The sequence below is a fragment of the Anas acuta genome, chromosome 5 (assembly GCF_963932015.1).
Source record: "Anas acuta chromosome 5, bAnaAcu1.1, whole genome shotgun sequence".
NCBI lineage: Eukaryota > Metazoa > Chordata > Aves > Anseriformes > Anatidae > Anas > Anas acuta.
The window spans coordinates 28501248-28522510 of NC_088983.1; the positions used below are offsets into that span (position 1 = coordinate 28501248).

General features: G+C 42.1%; 1 protein-coding gene across 7 annotated transcripts in view; it reads left to right on the forward strand.

Annotated features, from left to right (window-relative positions):
• KCNQ1 (potassium voltage-gated channel subfamily Q member 1) overlaps positions 1-21263 on the forward strand; it is a 389773-nt gene that overhangs the window by 47064 nt on the left and 321446 nt on the right. For 2 of the 7 annotated variants that reach the window (XM_068683463.1, XM_068683464.1), the window contains exon 1: positions 897-1574. The exons of 1 other annotated variant lie outside the window; for it this stretch is intronic. In XM_068683463.1, the coding sequence (XP_068539564.1) occupies positions 1177-1574 (398 nt within the window). In that variant the 5' untranslated portion in view covers positions 897-1176. Of the gene's footprint in view, positions 1-896; positions 1575-21263 lie in introns of those variants that run through there. 4 more of the 7 variants (XM_068683462.1, XM_068683458.1, XM_068683459.1 and 1 more) reach the window with 4 other exon arrangements.

Here is a 21263-nt window from a genome sequence, read left to right on the forward strand (position 1 = left end):
GCAGCTTGACATTTGAATGGAACTACAATTAGCAGGCTTGTTTGTGTTTAACTTTATTTAGCACCTTATCTTCCTGCAACATTCTTGTCCCATACCAGTGTATCAACCATGAACTCAACATAGCTCTTACTAGTTCTGTTCTATTTTGAGCTAGAAGAAAGAAAGAAGGAAAAAAAAAAAAAAAAAAAAAAAAAACACAGATCAAAGAGAACCTTCTTTACCTCTGGGAATAGAAATTGTTAACTAATTGCTACAGCAAAGGCTTTTACTACTATAACGAATTAACTCACATTCCTGTTAAGTCTTAACTCACTCCAATGCACAGGAAAGTTATCCAAGCCCTCAGAACAGCGTGGTATTAATTGCTAAAGATATGTACCCTTCTACAGAAACACAATGTTTTGGTTTAGTGTTGGTGAGAGACCCAGCTTGCAGGTGGGGCAATTCTACAGAACTGTGCTTACTGTTCTACAGCTTGCCTAATTACTCAGCTGTTTGCTCCCTTGTATCACAGTAACATCTAAGACCGCAAGGCCTGGTGGCCTGACCCTTACTCTTGTTACTTGTATTAAGAACAGCCCCCTGGCAGATGCTAGGTCGAGTCATGTTCAAGTTTGGGTCTTTTCTCCTTCCCGATGCTGAAATTCTGCAAAAATGGATGAGGCCCCGGAGACTCTGGTGTTTCTAACTGAGCGGTAAGGGGGCATGTTCTGGCTCAAGTCACTGGGACAGGCCTGTGAAACCCTTTCTGGAGCACATTGTCCCACAGGGGCTAGGTGGATTGGCAGCAACCTCCCTGATCTTTTACCATCACCTTCTTCAGCACATGGGGCCTCCTGAAAGGAGGACGGCACCTCCGCCCAGCTCTGTCCCTCAGGAGAGGAGCAGGTGAAGCGGATCAGCACCGCTGAGAGGGGAGAAGGGAGCGGGGGCAGGCGCGGGGGGCGGCCCCCCTGAGGTACCGCCAGCTCCCGGCCCCGGGCAGCCGCCGCGCGGCGCCTCCCGCCGGGCGGCCCCGGGGCTGCAGGCGGGGCGGGGACGGGCCGGAGCCGGGCTTCCCCTCACCTTGCCCGGCCGGGAGCCGCCCCCGAAAGGGCCGGGCCAGCGGCGGCGGGAGGACGCCCGGAGCTGGACCGCGGCTCCTAGGAGCAGCGAGGCTCCGGCACTGCCTCAGCCATGTCCTCCAGCTCCCCTCCGGGCGAGAAGAAAAGCCGCAGCCTGGGCCGGCTGTCGCTGCCCAGGAAGGGCAGCATGACGCCCGGTAAGAAGCCCTCGTCGCTGGAGCTGGCCGAGAGCACCCCGAATGCCCACTACGCCCCGCTCCCCGACGGCCAGAGCGGGCAGCAGCCGGCGGGCAGCAGCCCGGTGCCCTCCCGGGAGCGGCCGCAGCGGCTGAAGAGCGAGGTGGTGGTGGTGAGCGCCGACAGCCCGCGGCCCCCCGTCAGCCTCGACCCCCGCGTCTCCATCTACAGCCTCCGCAAGCCGCTGCTGAGCCGCAGCAACATCCAGGGCAGGGTCTACAACTTCTTGGAGCGGCCCACGGGCTGGAAGTGCTTCGTCTACCACTTCACCGTGTGAGTACCCGACCCGCCTGCTCCTGCCGGGGGCTGTTAGCAGGGGTTTTCCTCTCACAGCCGCCCCTGCCCGCTGTGGAAATCGGGGCTCTGGGCTTCCAGGAGGCGTCTGCGGGTGCCCCCCTCACGCCTTCCCGCCTCCTCACGGCGGCCGGCGCCCCTCACGGCGCCCTGCCGGACAAACTGAGCCTCTCGCAGGTGCAGTTTAAGAAATCGACCCGGGTTCCTGTCACGCTTTTGTCTACTAGATGCATAACAACCCAAAAAAGTGCCCCGCTGCCGAGGAAGTTTCTGTTGCTTTAGGGAAAAGCACTGTATTTCAGCTCAGGTGCGGTCGTTAGGTAGAACAGGTGCTGGCTTCAACAGCCCCTCATGCCCCCCACACCTCAGCCTTGGAAAATTATCTTGGGAGTTGAAATAAATTTTTCATTTCAAGTACGAAAATGAAGTTGGAAATAGCATAATCACTTGGGGGTTTTAGTCATTTTTAGTGCAATCACTCCTGGTACAGCACTGGGTAGGTGTGTTACTGGTACTGCAGTGGTGCTGGAGGGAGACACGGACAGGTGTGCTGAGGTGACGCTCCTCTCCCTTCCCTTTATTTTATTGCTCTTCCTCCTTTTATTGCTCTAACTCCTTGTTCTATCAGGTATGAATGCCCCTACTGTTATTTTTAGACAGGAAGGAGGATGACATTCAGAGGATGTTTAGAGCTGCTTTGCTGCAAACAAGTTAGAAACCGTTTTGAGTGTAATATTCTCCACAGAGCACTGTGCCCACCCTGAGCCAGCAAGCAGCAGGACTGTCCTTCACAGGGATCTCAGCAAGTGAATCCATGTGAAATTAGTGCTTTTAATCTAGATGTTGTGGAAGGTTTGCATAGCCCTCAAGCAACTTGCGTATCTTCGATGTAGGGAATGAGGTCTGGCAGAACGGTGATACTTGGTTAGGTGCGTTTATTGTATGCATGCACGCACCTCTGTGGTAAACGCACATTTACTACAACAACTAGAGGCAAAGGTATTTTATGGGCCAAATCTGAAGATCAAAGACTTCGTTAAAATTCAATTTTAAATTTTCCAATCATTGTGTTCTGATATTAAAATCTAATTCTAAATGATCACTATTTTTAAAATAAATTGAGGATCGTGTGCTTATTTTCTGCATTTCAGGATTCTGGAGTGAGGTAAGTGGTACCAACTTGATTTCAGTGGAGGGAAAACATCTGTAGTCAGAAGGTCTTTAAGTGGGAGATGATTGTGCAGTTAGTAAGATAATTGTGGGCTCTGTTCTGTTGAATGTTTTGATAATGCCATTAGATGACAAAACAACTAATGGCCATAATTACAAAACATCTAATAGTTGTGGGTGAACAACGTAAAACACTTTCAGGAATTGGAGAATTCCTAAAAGGCGATTTTAAGCAGCCATCTACTATGGTATCCAACCTTTTTCAGATGTCTCAAATTATGTGTAGAAATGACAATAAACCATGTTGAATATCATACCTGATCTTTAAATCTTAACTCAGTGGTCTTAGGGCGGGGAAAAAATCCTGGAAGAAACTGTTGGATATCTACATCAGAATCTAGCCTTAATTTTAAATGTATATGTACAATGTGTCATTGCCTGTCTCTCCCCCACTATGCTCCTGTCCGTGGTGTGATCATTAGCCCCAGTGTTTCCCCTTTTTCCATGAGCTCTTCCAATGCAATGGTGAATGATAGTGGTAATAAATATACTCAAGCCTCTTACTAAGCACTGTGCATATTCCTTGTCTTAGGATTCTAAAGAAATAGAAGGGAATACTACCACCCTGATGTGTTTCTTGCAAGGCTATCTGCAAGTACAGTCTGTGCATTTTTAGGCAGCTCCACTCAGATTTCCCCCAGGAGAGGAGGCAATTGAGTTTGTACCATCCTCAGTCATCCCAACATCTTCCTATTTCTGTGGTAAACAAGCCTGGGTTTCATTGTGTGCTAGTAATGTTTAAGGTTGCTGGTCTTTGGTCCGTACCCCTCCAGCTCTCTTTCTTTGTGAGCTCCCAAAGCAAGTTCCTGGGATGCTTGCTTTCTACTGGACAAAGGAATGCTCTCTGAGTTCTGTCTCTGCCAGCCAGATGTCAAGTATTGGTAGCTTAATAATTGTTACAATACAAAAACTTGGTGGTAAAATTAACATACAAAGCAAACAGTTGTTCTGATTCAGGGAAGCCGTTATATCTCAACCTGTACTCTGGAGGAGGTGGGGAACCTGATTTTTAAAAAATAAAAATAAAAAAATACATAGTTATATAGTTATAAAACTTCCTTGCTTAGTCTTTCCTCATACTAGAGCTTACAAATACTCAGAGAGTTAAACTGGGTTTTGCCTTGTGATGTGTGAGGACTGATTGTTGGCTCCCTTGCCAAAATGAGCTCAAGAGAATGGTGTTTGCTTGTTTCCTCTTTATCATTCCCTCTGCTGGCTACCTTCTGCTATGTTCTGGGGGCTTGCAACTGCCTTGGAGGTCTCAGTTTCTATGTTAAAAGTTCAGAGGAGAATGAGATAGCACACTTTTTTTTTTTTTTTTTTTTTTTTTGTCAGCTGCACTCCCACCTTAGGGCTAGATCTTGGTCAGGACTATAGTCAGTTTTGGTCTTGATGCTCTGATTTAACACTGTTCTGCAATACTGATTCTGTTCTATCTCTTGCACCAGCTTATGCTGTGTGGAGAATGAAGCTGTGTTCTTAGTTATATGCTACAGTGATTAGACTTCAAAATTCCATAGCATAGTTGATGTAATTTCTTCTGGGCCTGGATCTCTGGTTGTTTTAACACCGTTTAATAAGCCAGAAAACTACTTCAACTGATTGTCACACCCTTTTCCTGCTTAGGAGCTTTATTTTGTGGTATCCAGAATACCAACAGAGAAGAACTAACAGAACAGATTTTCCTTGGTTTTATCTTATATTTTTTTTAGAAAAGTTGAATGCTGAGCTTTAGTCCACAGAATCTGTGTTGGTATATTTATTTCATATAGTTTAGATTTCTGTATGGTTTAGGTATGTGGTGGAGCCTTCCATGCACCTGCTGATCTAAAGAATGGGGTCTCGTTATGCACAGCCACAGAGGATTTCTGTACTAGGTCAGGCCAATGACCTGTTTACTTGTAAATTATTATTTCTTTCTTAAGGGGGCTGAAATAACTCTTCCAAGGGGCAAAATCTGTGTTGTTTTATTTTTTCTTCTTGTTGATGTCTTTAATCTCCCAGGTTATTGGGATATTATAGTCACGGATTAAATCAACTGAACTCTGCAAAGGTTTCTTCTGACATTTGTCTTATTTGCCCATACTAAAGAGCAGAAATATCTCAAGTGGGCAGAATAAGCAATTGATAATTTTACTTCAGTTTTACTAGATTTTGATAAGCTATTGAAATAGTTTCTAGGGGAAGAAGTAATGGATTAATGGCTGTTAATTTACCACTCAAAAAAAAAAAAAAAAGAAAAGACTTCAAAATACTAGTGGAGACGATAGAAGCTTTTCTTTTAGCTACATGATATTGTACGGAACTTTAAGTCGATGAAGTATATAGTGTGTATTTGTGCTTAATTCTGCCCAGAATTAAGAGCTGAAGATTTACTTGCATAACTTCTGCAGATACAACTGGTGGCTGTTTGGAAACTTGGATTTCTTGCACATCGGAGCTTGCCTTGTGGCATGGCTGTGTTTGTGGCAATGTCTGGCCAGAGCCACCAAACCCATACCTGCCGCAGGTGAGGAAGTCACTCAGTGAGTTCCACTGTTCTCCATGACCTTTGGAGCTAGGGCATCTTATCACACTTATCTTAGTAGCACACCTTGAGATACTGGCTTTGAGAGGTGAAGTGTTCTGTGGTGGTAGCTAATCACACGTTTTCAGGCAATGTGAAGAGAGGTAATGGGACAAAAGGAGCTTAAATTCTGTCCTTGTAGTGGCCTGCTGGAATCCTGAGACTGTTTCTGTGTTGGAAGTGGTTGTAAAGCATAAACCTTCAGATCTTTTTAATAAAAGAAGAAAACAGATTTAAGCACATGAGAGAAGAGCCTCTTTAAACAGTTTAAACAGTTTCACCCTCTCTAAACAGTTTAAATCAAACATCTTGATGTGTTTGAAGAAACTTTAGTTATGAGCTTTCTGGTGATTTCTCTAGTCTTGCGTGTGGCAAATAACTTCTGGCAACATGTACTGAGTGTTGACTTCCTGTGCTCTTTGAAGTGTTGGCCATTATCAGAGAGAATAATTCACAAATAGATGGACCATTGGTCTGTTCGTGTATGGCAGCTTTTTTGTTGCCATGCAAGATAATAGTCTTCTATCTTATCTTCGCACTGATGTATGTACCCTGTTCAATTTACTTTGCCTTTGTATACGTTAGGCTTAATCAGCTGTGATTGTGATTGAATTTTCTTTGAATCCCAAGGTGTTTACATAAGCCCGGACTGGCTGGCGGTTCGGATTTGGGAGACTGGTCTCCAGAAGCAGACGACAACTCAGAAGTGTGGCTGTGTGTGTACACATGCAAAGATAAGAAACAAGGGCAGATAGAATATTCCAGTTGCATGTGTATTGGGACTTACAGTAATTGATTATGAAAGGCAATGAAGTGTTTACATAAAGCTGTTAGCATACAGTGCTACAAGGAAGAAACATAACTCCAGCTTAAAATCCTATTTTTATCATGTTTCCTAATGTACTCCAAGAACATTGGTTCATACTCAGTGTATAAACTCTTGATGAGTGAAAAAGACCTGTAAAATAATCAGTGTGTGTGCCCACACAAGAATATAAGTTTTTACACTGAGTGAGTAAGCTCAGTAAATGAAGGGGCTAAACATACAAAATAGTACATTTTGAACATGGACAGTGGGGTGTTTAGAAAATGTTATGACTTGAAGACAGACTATTATTGCAGACAGATTATTACCTCTGTTTTAAAAAGCAGAGTCAAATCCTCTAAATAAGAATGGCTTCTCTAAGCATAATAATGGGAGGAATTTGATCTGTTATGTTCTTTCTGCTACGCTTAAATGGAGGAAGACCCATGTGTAGCTTTTTCTCCTCGTCAAGACTGAATTAGTTTAGCTGAAGTCAAGTTGGCCTCCTCATTTTGGTATGGTTGATAGAGAGGCTGTTCCTTGTCATGTGGAGGTTGATGTGAATGAACATTTATTTTTTATAACTGTGTGCCACCTTTGTTTGAGACCAATGTTCAGTGTCTATATTACTGGAGCCCAGAACTCCCTTCCCCTCAAGCTAGATATAGTTGTAATAATAGAAATCTGCTGCTTTGTCACTTGATGTTTTCAAGAGCATGGTGTGTTACAGCTGTGCAGGGGCTTCTGTAGATCTCTTTGAGGTCACACAAGTACTTAAGAAATGTAACTGGGAAAAATTAAGTGGAAACAAGGTGATACTTGTATCTTCTCCCTGCCCTACCCCACTGTCTAGTGGCTTTGTTTGTGGCAAGGCAGACATAGTGCTCTGTGTCTATTAATATGCGTGGCAATGTTTTTGTGTGAAATACAAGGGATTGGAGAGCCTTCTCTGACCTCTTCCCAGAGAGGAGGCAAGAGCTTTTGCCTGGCCTGTTATCTTAGCTGGCTGTATGCATGAGACAGTTAGGAGTTGTTGCAGGGTCAGCCCTGTTGCCAATTAGCCAGTTACAGACATTTTGGGTCTTGGGCAGATTTCTGATACAAGGCAGTGAAATTTCTTCTCGTGTTGGGTATCCACCATGGTACTGGAGAAGCAGCAGTCCCGTAAAAGGGTATCATCAGCACCAGCTACACCTTTGGTATCCTATCTAAAATGTCTGGTTTGACAGCACAAGTTTTCAAGTAAGTTGAAAAGCTTCAGTCAGTTGTGTTTTAAAGCTTATTAGATATACAGAGCATGATAATTCCCTGCTGTGGGAACACGGTGACAGCTGTAAAATAAATTATTTTTGTTCAATACAGGTGTTGTGGAGAAGGAAGGAACTTACAGGCTTTGCACCCTCCTTCCCTGCTGTGTGCCACAGTGCAGCCCGTCAGCTACAATGTTGAATGACAGTGTTTCTCTGTGACTTGTGTGCTGCAGACAGCAATTGGGTTGCCTGTGTACCACTTTCCTCTCTTGCCTTGTGCTGTGCTTCCCAGTCTTTAACTTGTCTGAAGTTGTGGTTATTTTCCAAGCGCTGTCCTGACTGAGAGAATTCTGAGGCTGTGCCAAGAAGATCTTAGGAGTGACAGCTTAGCTACAGGTCAGAAGGAGCTCCCATTTTCCTCTCCCAGAGGGACAGTAGAAGTTATAAGAGATGCAGATACTAGACTGCATAACTGACTAAAAATTGTGTGTGTAATCCAAGTTAATTTAGTAATTGATTGCCATCAGAAAAGAAAGCAGAAACCAGATCCTCTTGATGTCACCCACTAGTAGTTACTGCCTGGAAGTCACTAAAACCATTAAAGACTAAGCCACTGTCATTGCATCGTTTGTCACATTAAATGATTGTTGTGTGTGACGGTGACTTTTGAATATCAAAGGGAGAAGGAAAGTGTAAAGCTGCAAATCTTTGAATTAAAATGTCTTTGGAAGGCACACCATATCTTGAGTAATAACTAAGAAAAATCCGTTTCTGTTTTGAAATGCATTACACCACATGATCAGTTAGTTGGCTTTGTCACCTTGAGCTGTGGTCTGCAAGCAGACACAGGAGCTGTGAGGTGAGGGAGTTCTGTGGAGACCCACGAGACTCTGTCATTGTACTGTTGTTTAGGTTTTTGTGTAACTGATGGAAACAGGAAGCTCCTGAATGCTAATGTTCACTGAAGACCAAACCATCTATGATGGAGAAACAACTCTGCAGGATGCATAAAAATTTATAAATTTAATAAATTTGGTCAGGCTTTCTTGTAGGTAGGCTGTCTCCTCTCTTTTCTGATATAACATTCGAAGTCCTTCTCTGTTGTTTTTTTTTTGTTTGTTTGTTTTTTCCCCTCCAGGAAAAGAATTATTATTAGAAGTTGCACGTGAATGATCTTAGGAAAACCAGTAGGTGCAGTATTCGCATTTCTATATCTGCTAAATGGTTGGTTGGGTGATTCTGGCATACTTCCTTGTCCTGGCTCTTCAAGTGCCCGAAAAAAAGCATGCAAGGCTGTGTAGATAGGCCTCTTTCAAAACCTTCATTGCAATTGAATCAAGGCTAGAGTTGAGATTCAATTGAAATGAACTAATTAGGCTTAGCTCCAAATGCCTGAGCAGTGCATGTATTACAAACAACAGTGCCAACATATGCTGTCAGGGACTATGCACAGGCGCAGCGCTTTGCTGACTTTAAACTCAGCAGTACCTCATTAATTTTGTGTGTTAATAGATTGTTGAATGTGCTCTGGTGGCTGAAAACAAAAGCTGTGCACGCTTGCTTATTCAGTTCCAGATGGAAACTACTGTCTTGTGGGGGGCAAGGTGTTTTCTCCTGCTGCCAAGAGGTCCAACACAAGTTTCAAATATGCTGGCAAGTTGCCAGTGGCAAATAAGCCTGATGGGTAAGCTGAGTTACAGGGGCTGGGAAGAAGGATGTGTAGTGAGCCTTTTTGTAAGGTACTGGCTCTCCTCATAAAGTCATGCTTCGTCTGGCATAATGGCCTGAGAACCATTATAGTGCCAGTAACGGTAATGAGAGAGCATGTTTGCATGCTTCTGCCATGGTAGTAGCTACCTCCTACCTACGGAGTGAGAGAACCTTGTAATGAGGGATTGTTCTCTGCTTTGGTAGTCAAATTCACATTTACTGTTGTTTTTTAGACAGTGACTTAAAGATGTTCTATGGAGAGCTCTGAAGCTTCTCTTAATCTTTCTTTGGAATTTTATGCAAGGAATACCATAACGTTCATAAACAACAGCTTTGAGAATTTACTCCCTTGAAAGCTATGAACTCCTGAAAATAGGAAATTGTTAGGTGACTCCTAGCAATCTGCCTGGAGTAGGTCTTTTCAGTTTTTTTGTATGTTCTTCACAGTCAATGTAATGTTTTAAAGATTTTATGGAAATATTAACTATTTTCATAAAAGCTAAAACAAATCTAGTGCAGGGTTTCTGCATCCTTTTCATTTTCATCTGCAAGTATTGATCATGATCCTTGAATTCCATATTAGTGTTTTCAACAGGAATATGTCATGTGCATTTTCTGCTAATGCCAGTTGACTCATGTCATTTTACAGTGTTGTCGTATTTGTAATAGAAAACTGAAAGGTTTTACTTTTAACTGTAAAATAACTTTTTTTGTGTGTGAACCTTTTTCTGCTGGGGTTATTAAAAAAAAAAAAGTAAATGCTTTGTTACATAGCTTTGCTTGTGCTTACTTCAAATGATAAATACATCATTCTTAGTAAACTAGGATCTAAAAAGGGTATAAACTATTTCTTTGTTTATCCTAACAGGTTATGCTCTTCTTTATCATCTATTAGCTTTGCTCTGACATTTTTTTTTTAAAGTGCGTTTTCTCTTGCAGTAGTAGGAATGTATAATGCATTTGTTGAAGTAATGTCTGTTTTGATTGTGCAAGAAACAATCATCACGCGTTTAATTTCACTGTGCGAATAGGTATTTGCTTTTCAGGGGGACAAACTAGTCGTGATAAAGGAAGGACCAACTAGCAAAGATGGAAAACTGTATGTGCACACACCTCACAAATTAAAGCAATTAAAAGGACTTGTCAGATGTGGTTCATAGGATGTGTAGAACTCTGATAAAAATTAGTGTATGTAAAATAACTTTTATTTTTTTTTCTGAAAGCACTAAGCATCTTATAGTGTTAGTGCTGAATGAACTTTTACTTTGTCCATGTGGCTGTTACCTCTGGTCTATGGTAAATATGTTAAATTGCAGAATTCACATACCCAGTTTGTCTCACCTGTGGTAGTGTTATAGATTTTAAATCCAGTGAGGTCACTGTATATAAAACTCTGAAGTCACTGGTCTCTTCTGCAAATGTGCTCTCTGAAGTCTTGGGGACGCGTTCAACTTTTTTTCACATTTTTAACAACATTTTTTCCTTCTGGTGTTAATATTACATATTTTTTTTTTATGGATAGGAAAGCAAAATTGGGTCATAGTTTGAGAACAGAATGTAAATCACAATAGGAAGTTTCCATCAGGTGACTTCCCTGTAAGCTCTCCAAAGACATGAAGTTTAATAGCAGAGGCATGGCGCTGGTGGCAAAGATCAAGGCTTTCTTCGTACTTGTACAACCAAGCCTGCAGGCTGTGGTGAAGGCATCTTCCTTTTGCAAAGAAAGGAGTTGCCTTCCCAAGGGTATGTTTGTTTCTGCAATAGCTATCCCTTTGCCAGCAAAACAACTTTTTCCTAGATAGATCTGCTTGGGATTATTCAATTTGTTAGTTATTCAGTACTGTCTAGAAGACACTGAAATATGTTCAAACCTGACAATGAGTGAACAAATAAGTGCATCGCTTTATCCGTAGTGTGAGTAAACTGCATGTGATTATGTGCTGTTATCTTATCAGTGACCCAGAAAGTATTGATAATGCATTATCTTGACACTTCATACAAAATAAACCTGTTCACTTGGTGTTTTCTCTGTCAACAGGTCATCCAACGTCCTAGTGCTAAATGGTCCCAGCTCCCTGTTTCAGCTGTATATAAAGTCTGACAGGCATCGAGCTGTGAGCAGTCCTGTTGTATGCCTCTATTCTGTTCATTCAATACAGCTCTTTGTAGCGTTTAGTTGTTGTTATGATATGATCTTATTTGGTAAACTCTGTATTCTAACTGCAAAATTGAGGAAATTGCTATGAGAATGGTGAGGATGAAAGCAAGGCCTTCAGATTTTGTTAATGCGAGACTGTAGCTGTACTGTCTTAATTTTAGCCTTTGGGCATGTCGGTTGCTTGTTGCACTTGGTGAAATTATCTTAGGTGATTATCTTGATGACTTCTGTGGCAGTCTCTTTTTATGGCTTCAGTGTAGAAGTTTCACTTGTCAGTTCTCACTGTGGGGAGTAAGACTGAGAAATTGAGCGGGCTGTGGGAAAATGTGATGAAGACCATAATCTCTGTAGAAATTTTGAGTGGATAGTGTCTGTGAGAGTGAAGGGACATCAGTGTACTGATTACTCTCATAAGTAGCATAGATAACATTCAGGCAGGTTTGGTTACTAGCTGTTGGCTTCTGCTGAAGCAGTCTCCTTTTTCTGAGAAAAGGTTTATCAAATGCCTTCCTCTTCAAGCAGTGTTTGTTTTAGTCAGCCTCTGTGTGGTCTGTGTCTGTCGTTAGTGAAACTGCCATCTGATTCTTCTCTTGAGGGATTCTGCTGGAAACCAGCAACTAATCCAGCTACTTCTATGTGCTCAGGAGAAATCAGTTTGTTCCTTTATACTACTTCTGTTAGCAGTCAACATGGATTTGGCAAAGTGCAATAATTTGTCAATTTAATTTCAGTCTGTGATGGAATAAAAGGGCTTGAGGCTAGGGGAAAAGTAGATATCATATACCTTTTATCAGACTCTTAATACTGCCCTTGTTTACTTATGAGAGTGGTTTTCTGATGGAATTGGCTCTCTGTGGATAGGAAATAGAAAATGAGAGTAATGTACTTCTACAAATGTGTGTGTCAACTGAAAAAAAAATTGTCCAGGGAAGAATAAGAGTCTCCAAGAGTTAGAAAGCATGATATCATGACCTGAAGAAAGATGTCTTACTGAAAAGAACAGCAGTAGAAGAGTGTAAGGTGGGTGACTTCAAAAAAATCCCTGTAAAAATTAGGTGAGACATAATGGTCTTTATAGCACAATCCAAATTTCTCCTTTAAGGTAAAACTCTCAGGGAAGGGGTGGTGCAGCAGTGAATTACATTTTCTGGGAAGGGGGTAGGATAATCCTCCCTGGATAGCTTTAAGCACAGGCTAGACAAATATTTCTCAGGATCAACTATGCCTAGATGAACCCTGCTGTGGGACAGCTGTCCAGGACTCTGCTTTCATACTGGAAAGGAATATGTCCAGGTACTGGGGGTCAGGCAACTTGAGTTCCCCTGTGTTTGGCACATGTGTGTAACATGGTGTCTTGATGCTCCAGCCGTTTCTACCTCTGATTTATGTTTGAACCTTTCAGTCCACTTCAATCCAAAACTCCCTTCAATTTTTGGGGGGAAGATGTTTAACACACCTTCATCTCTGCTGTTGATGGCATCTCTTCAGGTTTTCTTCTAGCCCCTGTGATAGCCAAATTTCTTTGATGCTGGGGGCTTTAGGATACACAGGGAACATGCGATATTTAGGTGCTTCCACTGTTGATCCCGCCTATGCGCTTGCAATACAATGGAGTCAACCTCTGAGACTTTAATGTTGTGGTAACAAGAACAGGTCCTTTCCCATCCAGTTTGTTCTGTCTTGCTACTGAAACCAGCAAAGATCTCTGGAATGAACTGTTGTGCTTCATAAATATTTAGTTGAATACACCATGTCTGAATTTATAGGCTGATTTAACAACTAGCAGCTCATGGGGATCTAGCAGATTGTAGGTGGCTTTTCTCAAATAGCTAAGAAAAGTGACAGTTGTGTCAGGGTTTCATAGGGGATGTCTCCTTTCAGTACTCTCTTGGCATCTTAATCGTTAAGCAGTGACAGCCCTGTTGCTGAAGGAAATACCTTGTATGCTTTGGGTGTCTGTTAGGAAGTGGATCTGTACCTTGGTCCCACTATAGGGACATCTTGAGAGCATCTTGCACGTTAGAACGAACCTCTACCCAGCAGCATGCATGAAGTTGGGTCTGGATTGTTCACTACTGCTTTCTACTTTTTTGTTGTTGTTTGTTTTGTTTTTCCCAGCTATTTAAGAATGGCCTAGTTTATTATCCTTGACAGCAATTCTCAGATGCCTGGATCTTGGCCAGAAAGCATTTGCTACACTTCTGTCATTTGCAGAGTGCACTCTGTTCTCTTTCTCCTTTCCCTCTTCACCCCATTTCTGGTCTCTCTCTGTAATGAGAGGTGGACACCCACCTGGGTGTGCTGTTGGATAGGTTCTACCATGTCTTACGCACAAGGAGTTTGTTCCAAGTTTCCTGGTTTCAGCACGCAAGGAGGTGTCTACCCATCTAGGATCTTAACAGAGCTGAATGATCTCGTCCACAAGTGACGGGTGACAGCTATGCCCTTGAAGATCAGTAAGAAGGGTATTATTCTGTGTCTCAGCCTTTCTGCCTTGTTCTACCAGCAGATTGTTTTGGGTAGAGTGCTTTTGCTTCATGATGGTATGTGACTATTATTTTAAGGCTCTTTAAGGCTTTCTGTTTCCATGAGCCATGTCTGAGATATTAACAGTAGCAGTTGTGCCTCTGAAAATCAGCTGGTTAATGGGATTGTCAACGGTGGTTCCCCAACATCAAGAGTTGTGTTATAATAGATGAACAGCTGACAGAATTGCCCTGTCTCCTGCCCAGTCACCAGGAGTAATTGATGTGGCCCTTGACTTGCCTTTCGTTTTATCAATGAAATCCTTCTTAGGGAGAAGGCAGCAAAAATCTCATTCTGATACTTAATAAAACAAAATTAAACCTGCTACTCCAGCTGAAGCATGCCAAAATAATTTTTGTTCTGGGTCTTTGCACATTTGGAGATTTAGTTGACAATAAGCTACACAATGCTCCAGTTTGTTTTTTATAATACGTGCACCTGAGTGCTCTGAGTATTACCAAGTGCTTTGCGAAAACTTTGCAATGTATATTGAGACCATCATTCTATCTTTTCTACAAACGAGAATTTAAAGCATAAGATTTAGATTTAAAGCGTAAGATACCCAAGTTGTATCTGTTGTGGTGATAGTTCAACTGATCCTAAAAATAAATTGCCATGCCTCCAGTTTGCTTCTATCAATGCTACCTCCTCCATTAAGGAGCTCAGAACATCATTTTTATGTTTCTATTGCCACTTGTTTAGAAGAAATATATATATGTCAATACAGCTTAATTTAAACTTGCTTACTTAATGATCCAAAACCCATTAATAGGGAGCTTGAGCCAATCCGTCAGCTGCCATTAGCTGTGATGTTTACTGGCTGCACCTGGCTTCAGTACAAATGCAGCTTCAGAAGAAAGGAGGGAAAAAAAAAAAGCCTTGTGATGTTAGAAAGATACAGCCACGCGTATCTGTGGCTCTCATAGTCCATAATTCCACCCTGCCAGCAAATGCAGTGTGCTGGTGCTTCTGTCTGATTGTTAAAATGAGGTGCTCTGTGTGTTCATCGGAATCTCTCAAGCACCACACCTGTTTAAGCAGCCCTAGCTGTCATTGTCTATTTGTACAGTGCCTTGCACATCTCCCAAAAGCTCTAATCCTGTGGTGTGCAGAAGAGATTTTGTCTTCCACTGGATTTTAGCTGCTGTGGCCATGGGAAAATTGTGCAAGTTTAGGACAGGAACTGGAGGCAGAAATTAAATCCAATGGGAGTAAAATGCTCCACAGGCAGTAAATGATTAACCAGGATAAAATTTGGCTGCACCACAAAGATTAGCACCTACCTTGTAAAATAACCAGAATTACATGGCCTGTCTTTTGAAGTGTTTTTCCTATATGGTTACGAGAGGCCACAGCAGTGAAAGTAGTTTCTTCACTTTTCCCAGTTCTTCCATGTACTTAATGATTGATGTAGGGAAGAATGAAGGTTTTTTATGGGATAGCTGTAAGGAAAGTATTGCTGTTGCAGTGCAAGGAAGATACAATAGGTAAGGGAAAGTCAGACAATAAAGGCTTTCATTCCTAAAGTATAAATGCAATGTCTTCACGTTAATGAGCTGAATTCAGTTTAAATGTATGGAATGAAATGGAGAAAAATAGCCTGGCCATTAGGGAAGAAGGAATGCCTGTAAGCTTGCTCCTTCCTTGCAGTTCCTCTCGAGTCAGCTTTGCTGGCAGCTTCATTGCACTTTGTTTACAGAAGAGGAAAGGAAAAGACAAGCTCTACCAACACCCCGTGGACCTGAATGAAGCAATGAGATTTACCGGCTGTAGCTCTCTCCACTTTGTATCTCTAAGAAGTTTGATTCTAGTCCAGCTGGTTTTAAGAGATGTAAGTGTCTCTGCTGCTCTCTTAACCTGAAATGTGTATTATATTTGGGTTGTGACTGCTAGATCAGGCTGGATAAAGCTTTGGTAAGCAAGGAGGTAGAGGAGCATATCTGCAAACCCTGTCCTCATGCCAACTGGCAAGATGTGAGTTGGTTCTGGCACAAAAGCTGGACAGCCACGAGTGGCAGGAGTGAGCCTGTGCTAACAGACTCTGAGGAGCAGGCTGGGGGGACCAAAACTGGCTCTCTACCTGAGTAGACACTGCCTTTAAACTTGTGTGCTGAGGCACAGTGCAAATACAAACAGGCAGCTGTTTCGTGCTTCTGTTTTCCTCCCCACTCTATTGCACTAGTACTTTAGAGCAATCTGCTTTCTGTACCCCGGGAGATGTGTTAATAGAGTTAATAATTGGGGAGTGACCAACACCTGGTTACAGGTAAAGTTCCCTCCTTCATTGCTGACCTGCGAGTAAATGTGAAATTGCAGGGTGCCTGCTGCAGCTGTAGTGACTGGTACAGTCTGACTGCTCTCTTGGACTGGCATCAAGTCTGAAGTTGTTGTTGGCGCTGCTGTGGCTCTGTAAAATCACAGCAGTGTTTGATTTAATGGGAAGTTGGCACCTCTCTGACAGGTGCTGGAATGTCCCAGTCTGTCCTTGGGGTGCTGTTGGCATCTTTCACGGCAATAAACCCCCAGTCAACAGTCTTGATCATGGACAAACACCAGCCAAGTGCACAAAAGCGCTTATCTCCTGTTAGGCCATGCATTCATAAAAAGCAAAGTCATAAAAACCTTCAGCGGCTGGCAATTCCAGAGCTTACTGTTAGAGTTGAAAAGGAGTCCTGAAGAACACAGGCTTCTTATCAATTTTAATTGCTAGGCAGTGGAGAGCTGCTGTTTGTTTAGCGTCATCTGGTATTAGCAACTCTGTTTTACGTTGTGTGTTGGAGATATGTTTCTGGCAAGCAGTGGTCTGCTGAATTCAACAGAAATACTTCATTTTCAGGAAGAGCTCAGGTTGCACAATTGAATTCAACAGGTAAAGAAATGTAAAATGGACTCCCAAGGGAAGATTGATTGGAGGTGCGTAATGCAATGTTAAGATGTAGGGTTCTATTTATTTTTTTTTTTAACTTTATCTAGCTGAATATATTTCGCTAGGAAAGACCGGTTGCTACTTTATTGTAGTAACTTTGCATTGCTGCTGAAACCCAGTTCTATATTACCTAATCATCATAGATTACACTTCTAAATACTACATTAATGCTTATGCATTTATTTATAAACAAACTGTTTGCTGTATGGTTCTATATATGTGCCACAGACTTAAAAACCAAAATTCACACCCTCTTTAGGGAAAGAGGCCAGATGTAAATTAACTATGAGCAATTGTGTCTGTGTGTAGATGTTTCTGCTCATGAGGGACATATTTACTTTTTTTTGGAAGTCAGTTTGCTGGATTTGAACTTGCATCGAAGTCTATGTGAATATGCAGCTGCAACAGTAGAAACAAGCACATGTACAGGCTTTTGAAATACCAGGCAAGCATTTTAAATGTAGTTAAAAATGTTCCTGAACTACTTCAAAATAAAATAATTGGGTGTTAGTTTGAAAATGACTGGAACCATAGCTTTCAAAGAAGAAGCTGATATGAAAACGAAGTGTAACTTGATGGCAGCCACTAAGGAGGCAGATTGACAGCAGTTAGCTAATCAGGAGTAGCTGCAATGGAAGCCACTTCTCTGATCTCAGCAGTACCCCTTAAATAGCAGCTATGTCCCGGAGTAATCAGCATGGTATGTAGGTGGGATTTTCACACATGGCTGGGGAAGATATGTTGGAACCTCCCTCACTGACTTGAAATAGGAGCTGTGTTCCCTCAGTCTCTCCAGGAGCTTTGGAAGTCTTCAAATGAGGCTTAGCCAGAAATAAGCAGTTCTAGGAGCATGAGTGTGGCTAAAGCTGTTTGCATTTAATGCTGTATGCTTTCTGTTGAGATGGCCAAAGCAGCTGGTTGTTCGCAGCTGGCGTTTGCCAAAAGACGTGTAGAGAAATTAAGGAAAGTGGAGAAATAGCTGTAGCTGTACTTGTAGTTTCTCCCAGAAGTAATAACAAGTGCATCTTTATTTTGATGCCACGCATGAGGAAAAGAGATGCTGTTACCTGTCCTATAAATTTATATGCCTCTTAATGTGCTCTTTCGAAGTCTGACATTTGAGGTAGCATGCAAACGTAATTTCTCCATTTCCTTTCTTTGTATTTATATCTGTCTTCACTTGTAATTCTTCTTCTTTCCTTCAGCATTTTTGTTCTGATTTTGCATGTGTCTGTGCCTTGCTTCCTAGGGCTCTTGCAGAGTAACTGTGTATTAGATTAGAAAAAACAGTAGAGAGAAGCTAGAGCAGTTGTTTACTTTGTTAAACTCTCCACATTTAAAGTGGAAGGAAACTGCTCTTCCTTGTGACTGCCAGTTGCCAGGATTTTTTTTCTCCTGCATGAGGAATTTGGTAGGTGAAACTGCCCTGCCTTATGAAATGCTGAACCACTGATGCCTCTTGGGTTAGCTTCTGATGAGGAGCACTTCTGCTGGAATAATGTATAGCAAAGCGATTGCTGGCTGGCTACCTGTGCCACTGCTTGCTTAAACAGAAACAGGAGTTGGAAAGGAGCTATTTTCAAATGGTTACCAGTTCGTCTGCTAGTTAGGGCACTCTGCAGCACTGTAATGCTGCCCCCTTGGCTTAAACAGATAAGAGAAGAGGAGATTTAACAGGTTTGTATTCTTTCAGTTCTCATCTGGATTCTTCTTCAGACATTTCCTTATATTTGTTAGTGGTTATTTTTCTGACACCAAGTAACAAATGTTTACGCTTCCAAGCAAAATCTGTTCAAGCATTCACAATTCTAGCCAAGGAATGGATTTGCATTTTTGTTTGAAGCAAGCAGTTCCTGTTACTCGTAAAAACAGGAGTGGCTTTTTAATAAAGGTGCCGGATCTCTGCTGCGTAATTACTGCACAGGTAACCAGCACAGCAATTCTGTAGCGCTAACAGCTTGGCAACCAAATACTTTCCGAAGTGCTTGTAAACTCTAGTGTCCAACTGAAGTCCGAAGAGCCAACTGTATCTTTTACTACATGCCCTGTTTATACATAGGAAAATATTGAACTCTGAATGTGATGCAAATATCTACATATCTAACCAGGGACTTGTTGGGAGTTCACAAAATGCATGCTTTGCAGAAGGTATGGTAGTCTTAGTTATGAATAGCTAGGTGTACAGTCTGAAGATGAGTTAGATGAATTTAGGCACCTTTTTGAAAAGCATCAAGACTTCACCTTCCCAGGTCTGTTCTGGTATGAGATGCTCTGTAATCTGTTCTGAGCACAGTTGATCTTCAGATACCTTTGAGGCTGCTATCATCAAAAAAAAATAAATTAAAAATTGCATCTGTTCCTTACAAATGAGTGTTCATTCAGAAAGTCCTCAAAGGCACTTTGCTCTTTGAGAAGCACTTAGATTTGCTTCCTGACTCTTGACCTGCCTGCTTTCTATGTGGGCCTGCAGGTTTGGTCTGTGATTGTGAGATGTGTTGTAGGGAAAGCAAGAGGAGGTGGAAAGGTATGGAGAGGTGCAAAAGGCAGACAGGACAGAGCTTTGTGTGGTGCTGGCTAAAGCAGTGAAGTTGAACAGAAGTATGTTTTCAGTGTCAGGGTGAAGTTAAACAGGAAGATTAAGTGTTGATATCTTTGAAGAGCACTTCAAGCTCTCTCAAAAGTTGTTACTCTCATGCTACAAATTGGCCAGATAACAAGCTCTCCCCCAGTCCCTTACTGCAGTTTATCCTGGTTCCTTTACCATCTTGATCTGTTCTCACAGCATGGAAAGCCTGTGTTAGTGTGTGGTTAGAGATTTGAAGCAGCAGTCCCAAAGCTTGGAAAACCTCTTTTGTTTATGGTGAATGGAGTTCTACCTCACCTGAGGATGGCTGGCTGCTGCCTTATGTAATCCTTAAAGCTGTGACACCAGGTGTGTGACTGAGGCTTTTATGAATTCACAATTACCACAAAGTTTCCAAGCAGCTGGCAGGACCCATCTCTCTGGTAAGTCTGAGGTTTCAGCAAATAATCAAACCTTAAAAATATATAGAAATGTAACACTTCTACATGTATATATCAAACTTACCTGGGTAGGCGTATAGTTAACTTCTTGCTGGATGGTGTAGATTATCCTTAACTCAAGTTGAATTCAGTGCTCTAAATTTCTGTGCTCACATACATTGCATATGCAGACAATTTTCATCTAATTGCAGTGAAACTCTTCTTTATAAGACTGATCTTCTTCCCTTCTCTCTCCATACGCACTGGAAAGCATCCTCAGCCAAAATACACTTTGCTGTCTGCATCAGGCTGAACCTTAAAATCCAAAAGAATCTTTCCAAATTCTTGTGCTGCCTGAATCAGAACTGTAGTGCTGCCTCGTGGATTTTGCTGCAGAGCCTTGGCCTGAGCTGCCTGTCAGTATAAGAATCAGGTAAGCACCTGTAGTGCTGCTGTGTTGCTGTCAACAAGTGCTCCTCTTGTGTGAAAACAGGCTCTGAGTCCCTGTGGGAACCTTTTCTTCACTTTGTTTGAAAGAAGATGCCCAGAAGCAAGAGAATGCAACGTGCATCCTTTGGGGCCAAACCAAAATGTTTGGGGAACTCAATGCGTGTATGCTGTGCTGTGCACTTGGAGAGAGTTTTCCAAATATTTTCCTTAAGAATGTCTCAGTGGAGTCGAGGATCAGATCCAGAAATCTGCAGTTCTCAAACTGTATCTGTTGTGATCCCCAGCATGAACAGGGACCAGAGAACCAGGCTGAGTAATAGTTTAATTCCTCCTGTGCTTTTAGATGAACAAAACGTGAGGCAGTGATGACAATGAACTTCAGGTTATTTCAGACATGCATATGTGCATACAGATGTCTGCTGATATCAAGTCAAAGAGTTTGCAGTTTCTGATGCTCCCTGGCCAGCAAGAGGCCTGGAGTGCAGTGGGATCTGGGAGGGGACAGAGCCAGGACAGCTGACCCAATGGGACCAAAGGGATGTCCTGCATCACAGGGCGTTTTGCTTGGCAATAAGACGGGGGGAGCAGGCTGGGGTTATGCCGCTGCTTGGGCACTGGCTGGGCGCCTGTTGGCTGATTGTGAGCAGTTATGCTGCTTACTGCTTATTTTCTTTTTTATTTTTTTTTCCTTCTTAAACTGTCTTCATCTTAACCCACAATTTCTCTCTTTTATATTTTTTTAATCTTTGTTTATTCTCTCCCCCATCCAACTCTGGGGGGAAATAAGCAAATGGCTATATGGTGCTTAGCTGCCTGCCTGGTTAAATCACACCATCACCCTATGTAACTTTTTTTCTTTAATTAAAAAAAAAAAAAAACAAAAACAACAAAAAAAATAATCCAAAACAAAGGAAAACCAACCCCCAAATACTTGAAAATATTAAAAAAATAAAAGATCTATATCCCCCTGAAAACTTGCCTTTATATTCACCACTCAGCATTACAGCTGATACAGGAAAGTACCTAAGTGTAACAATTACTGCT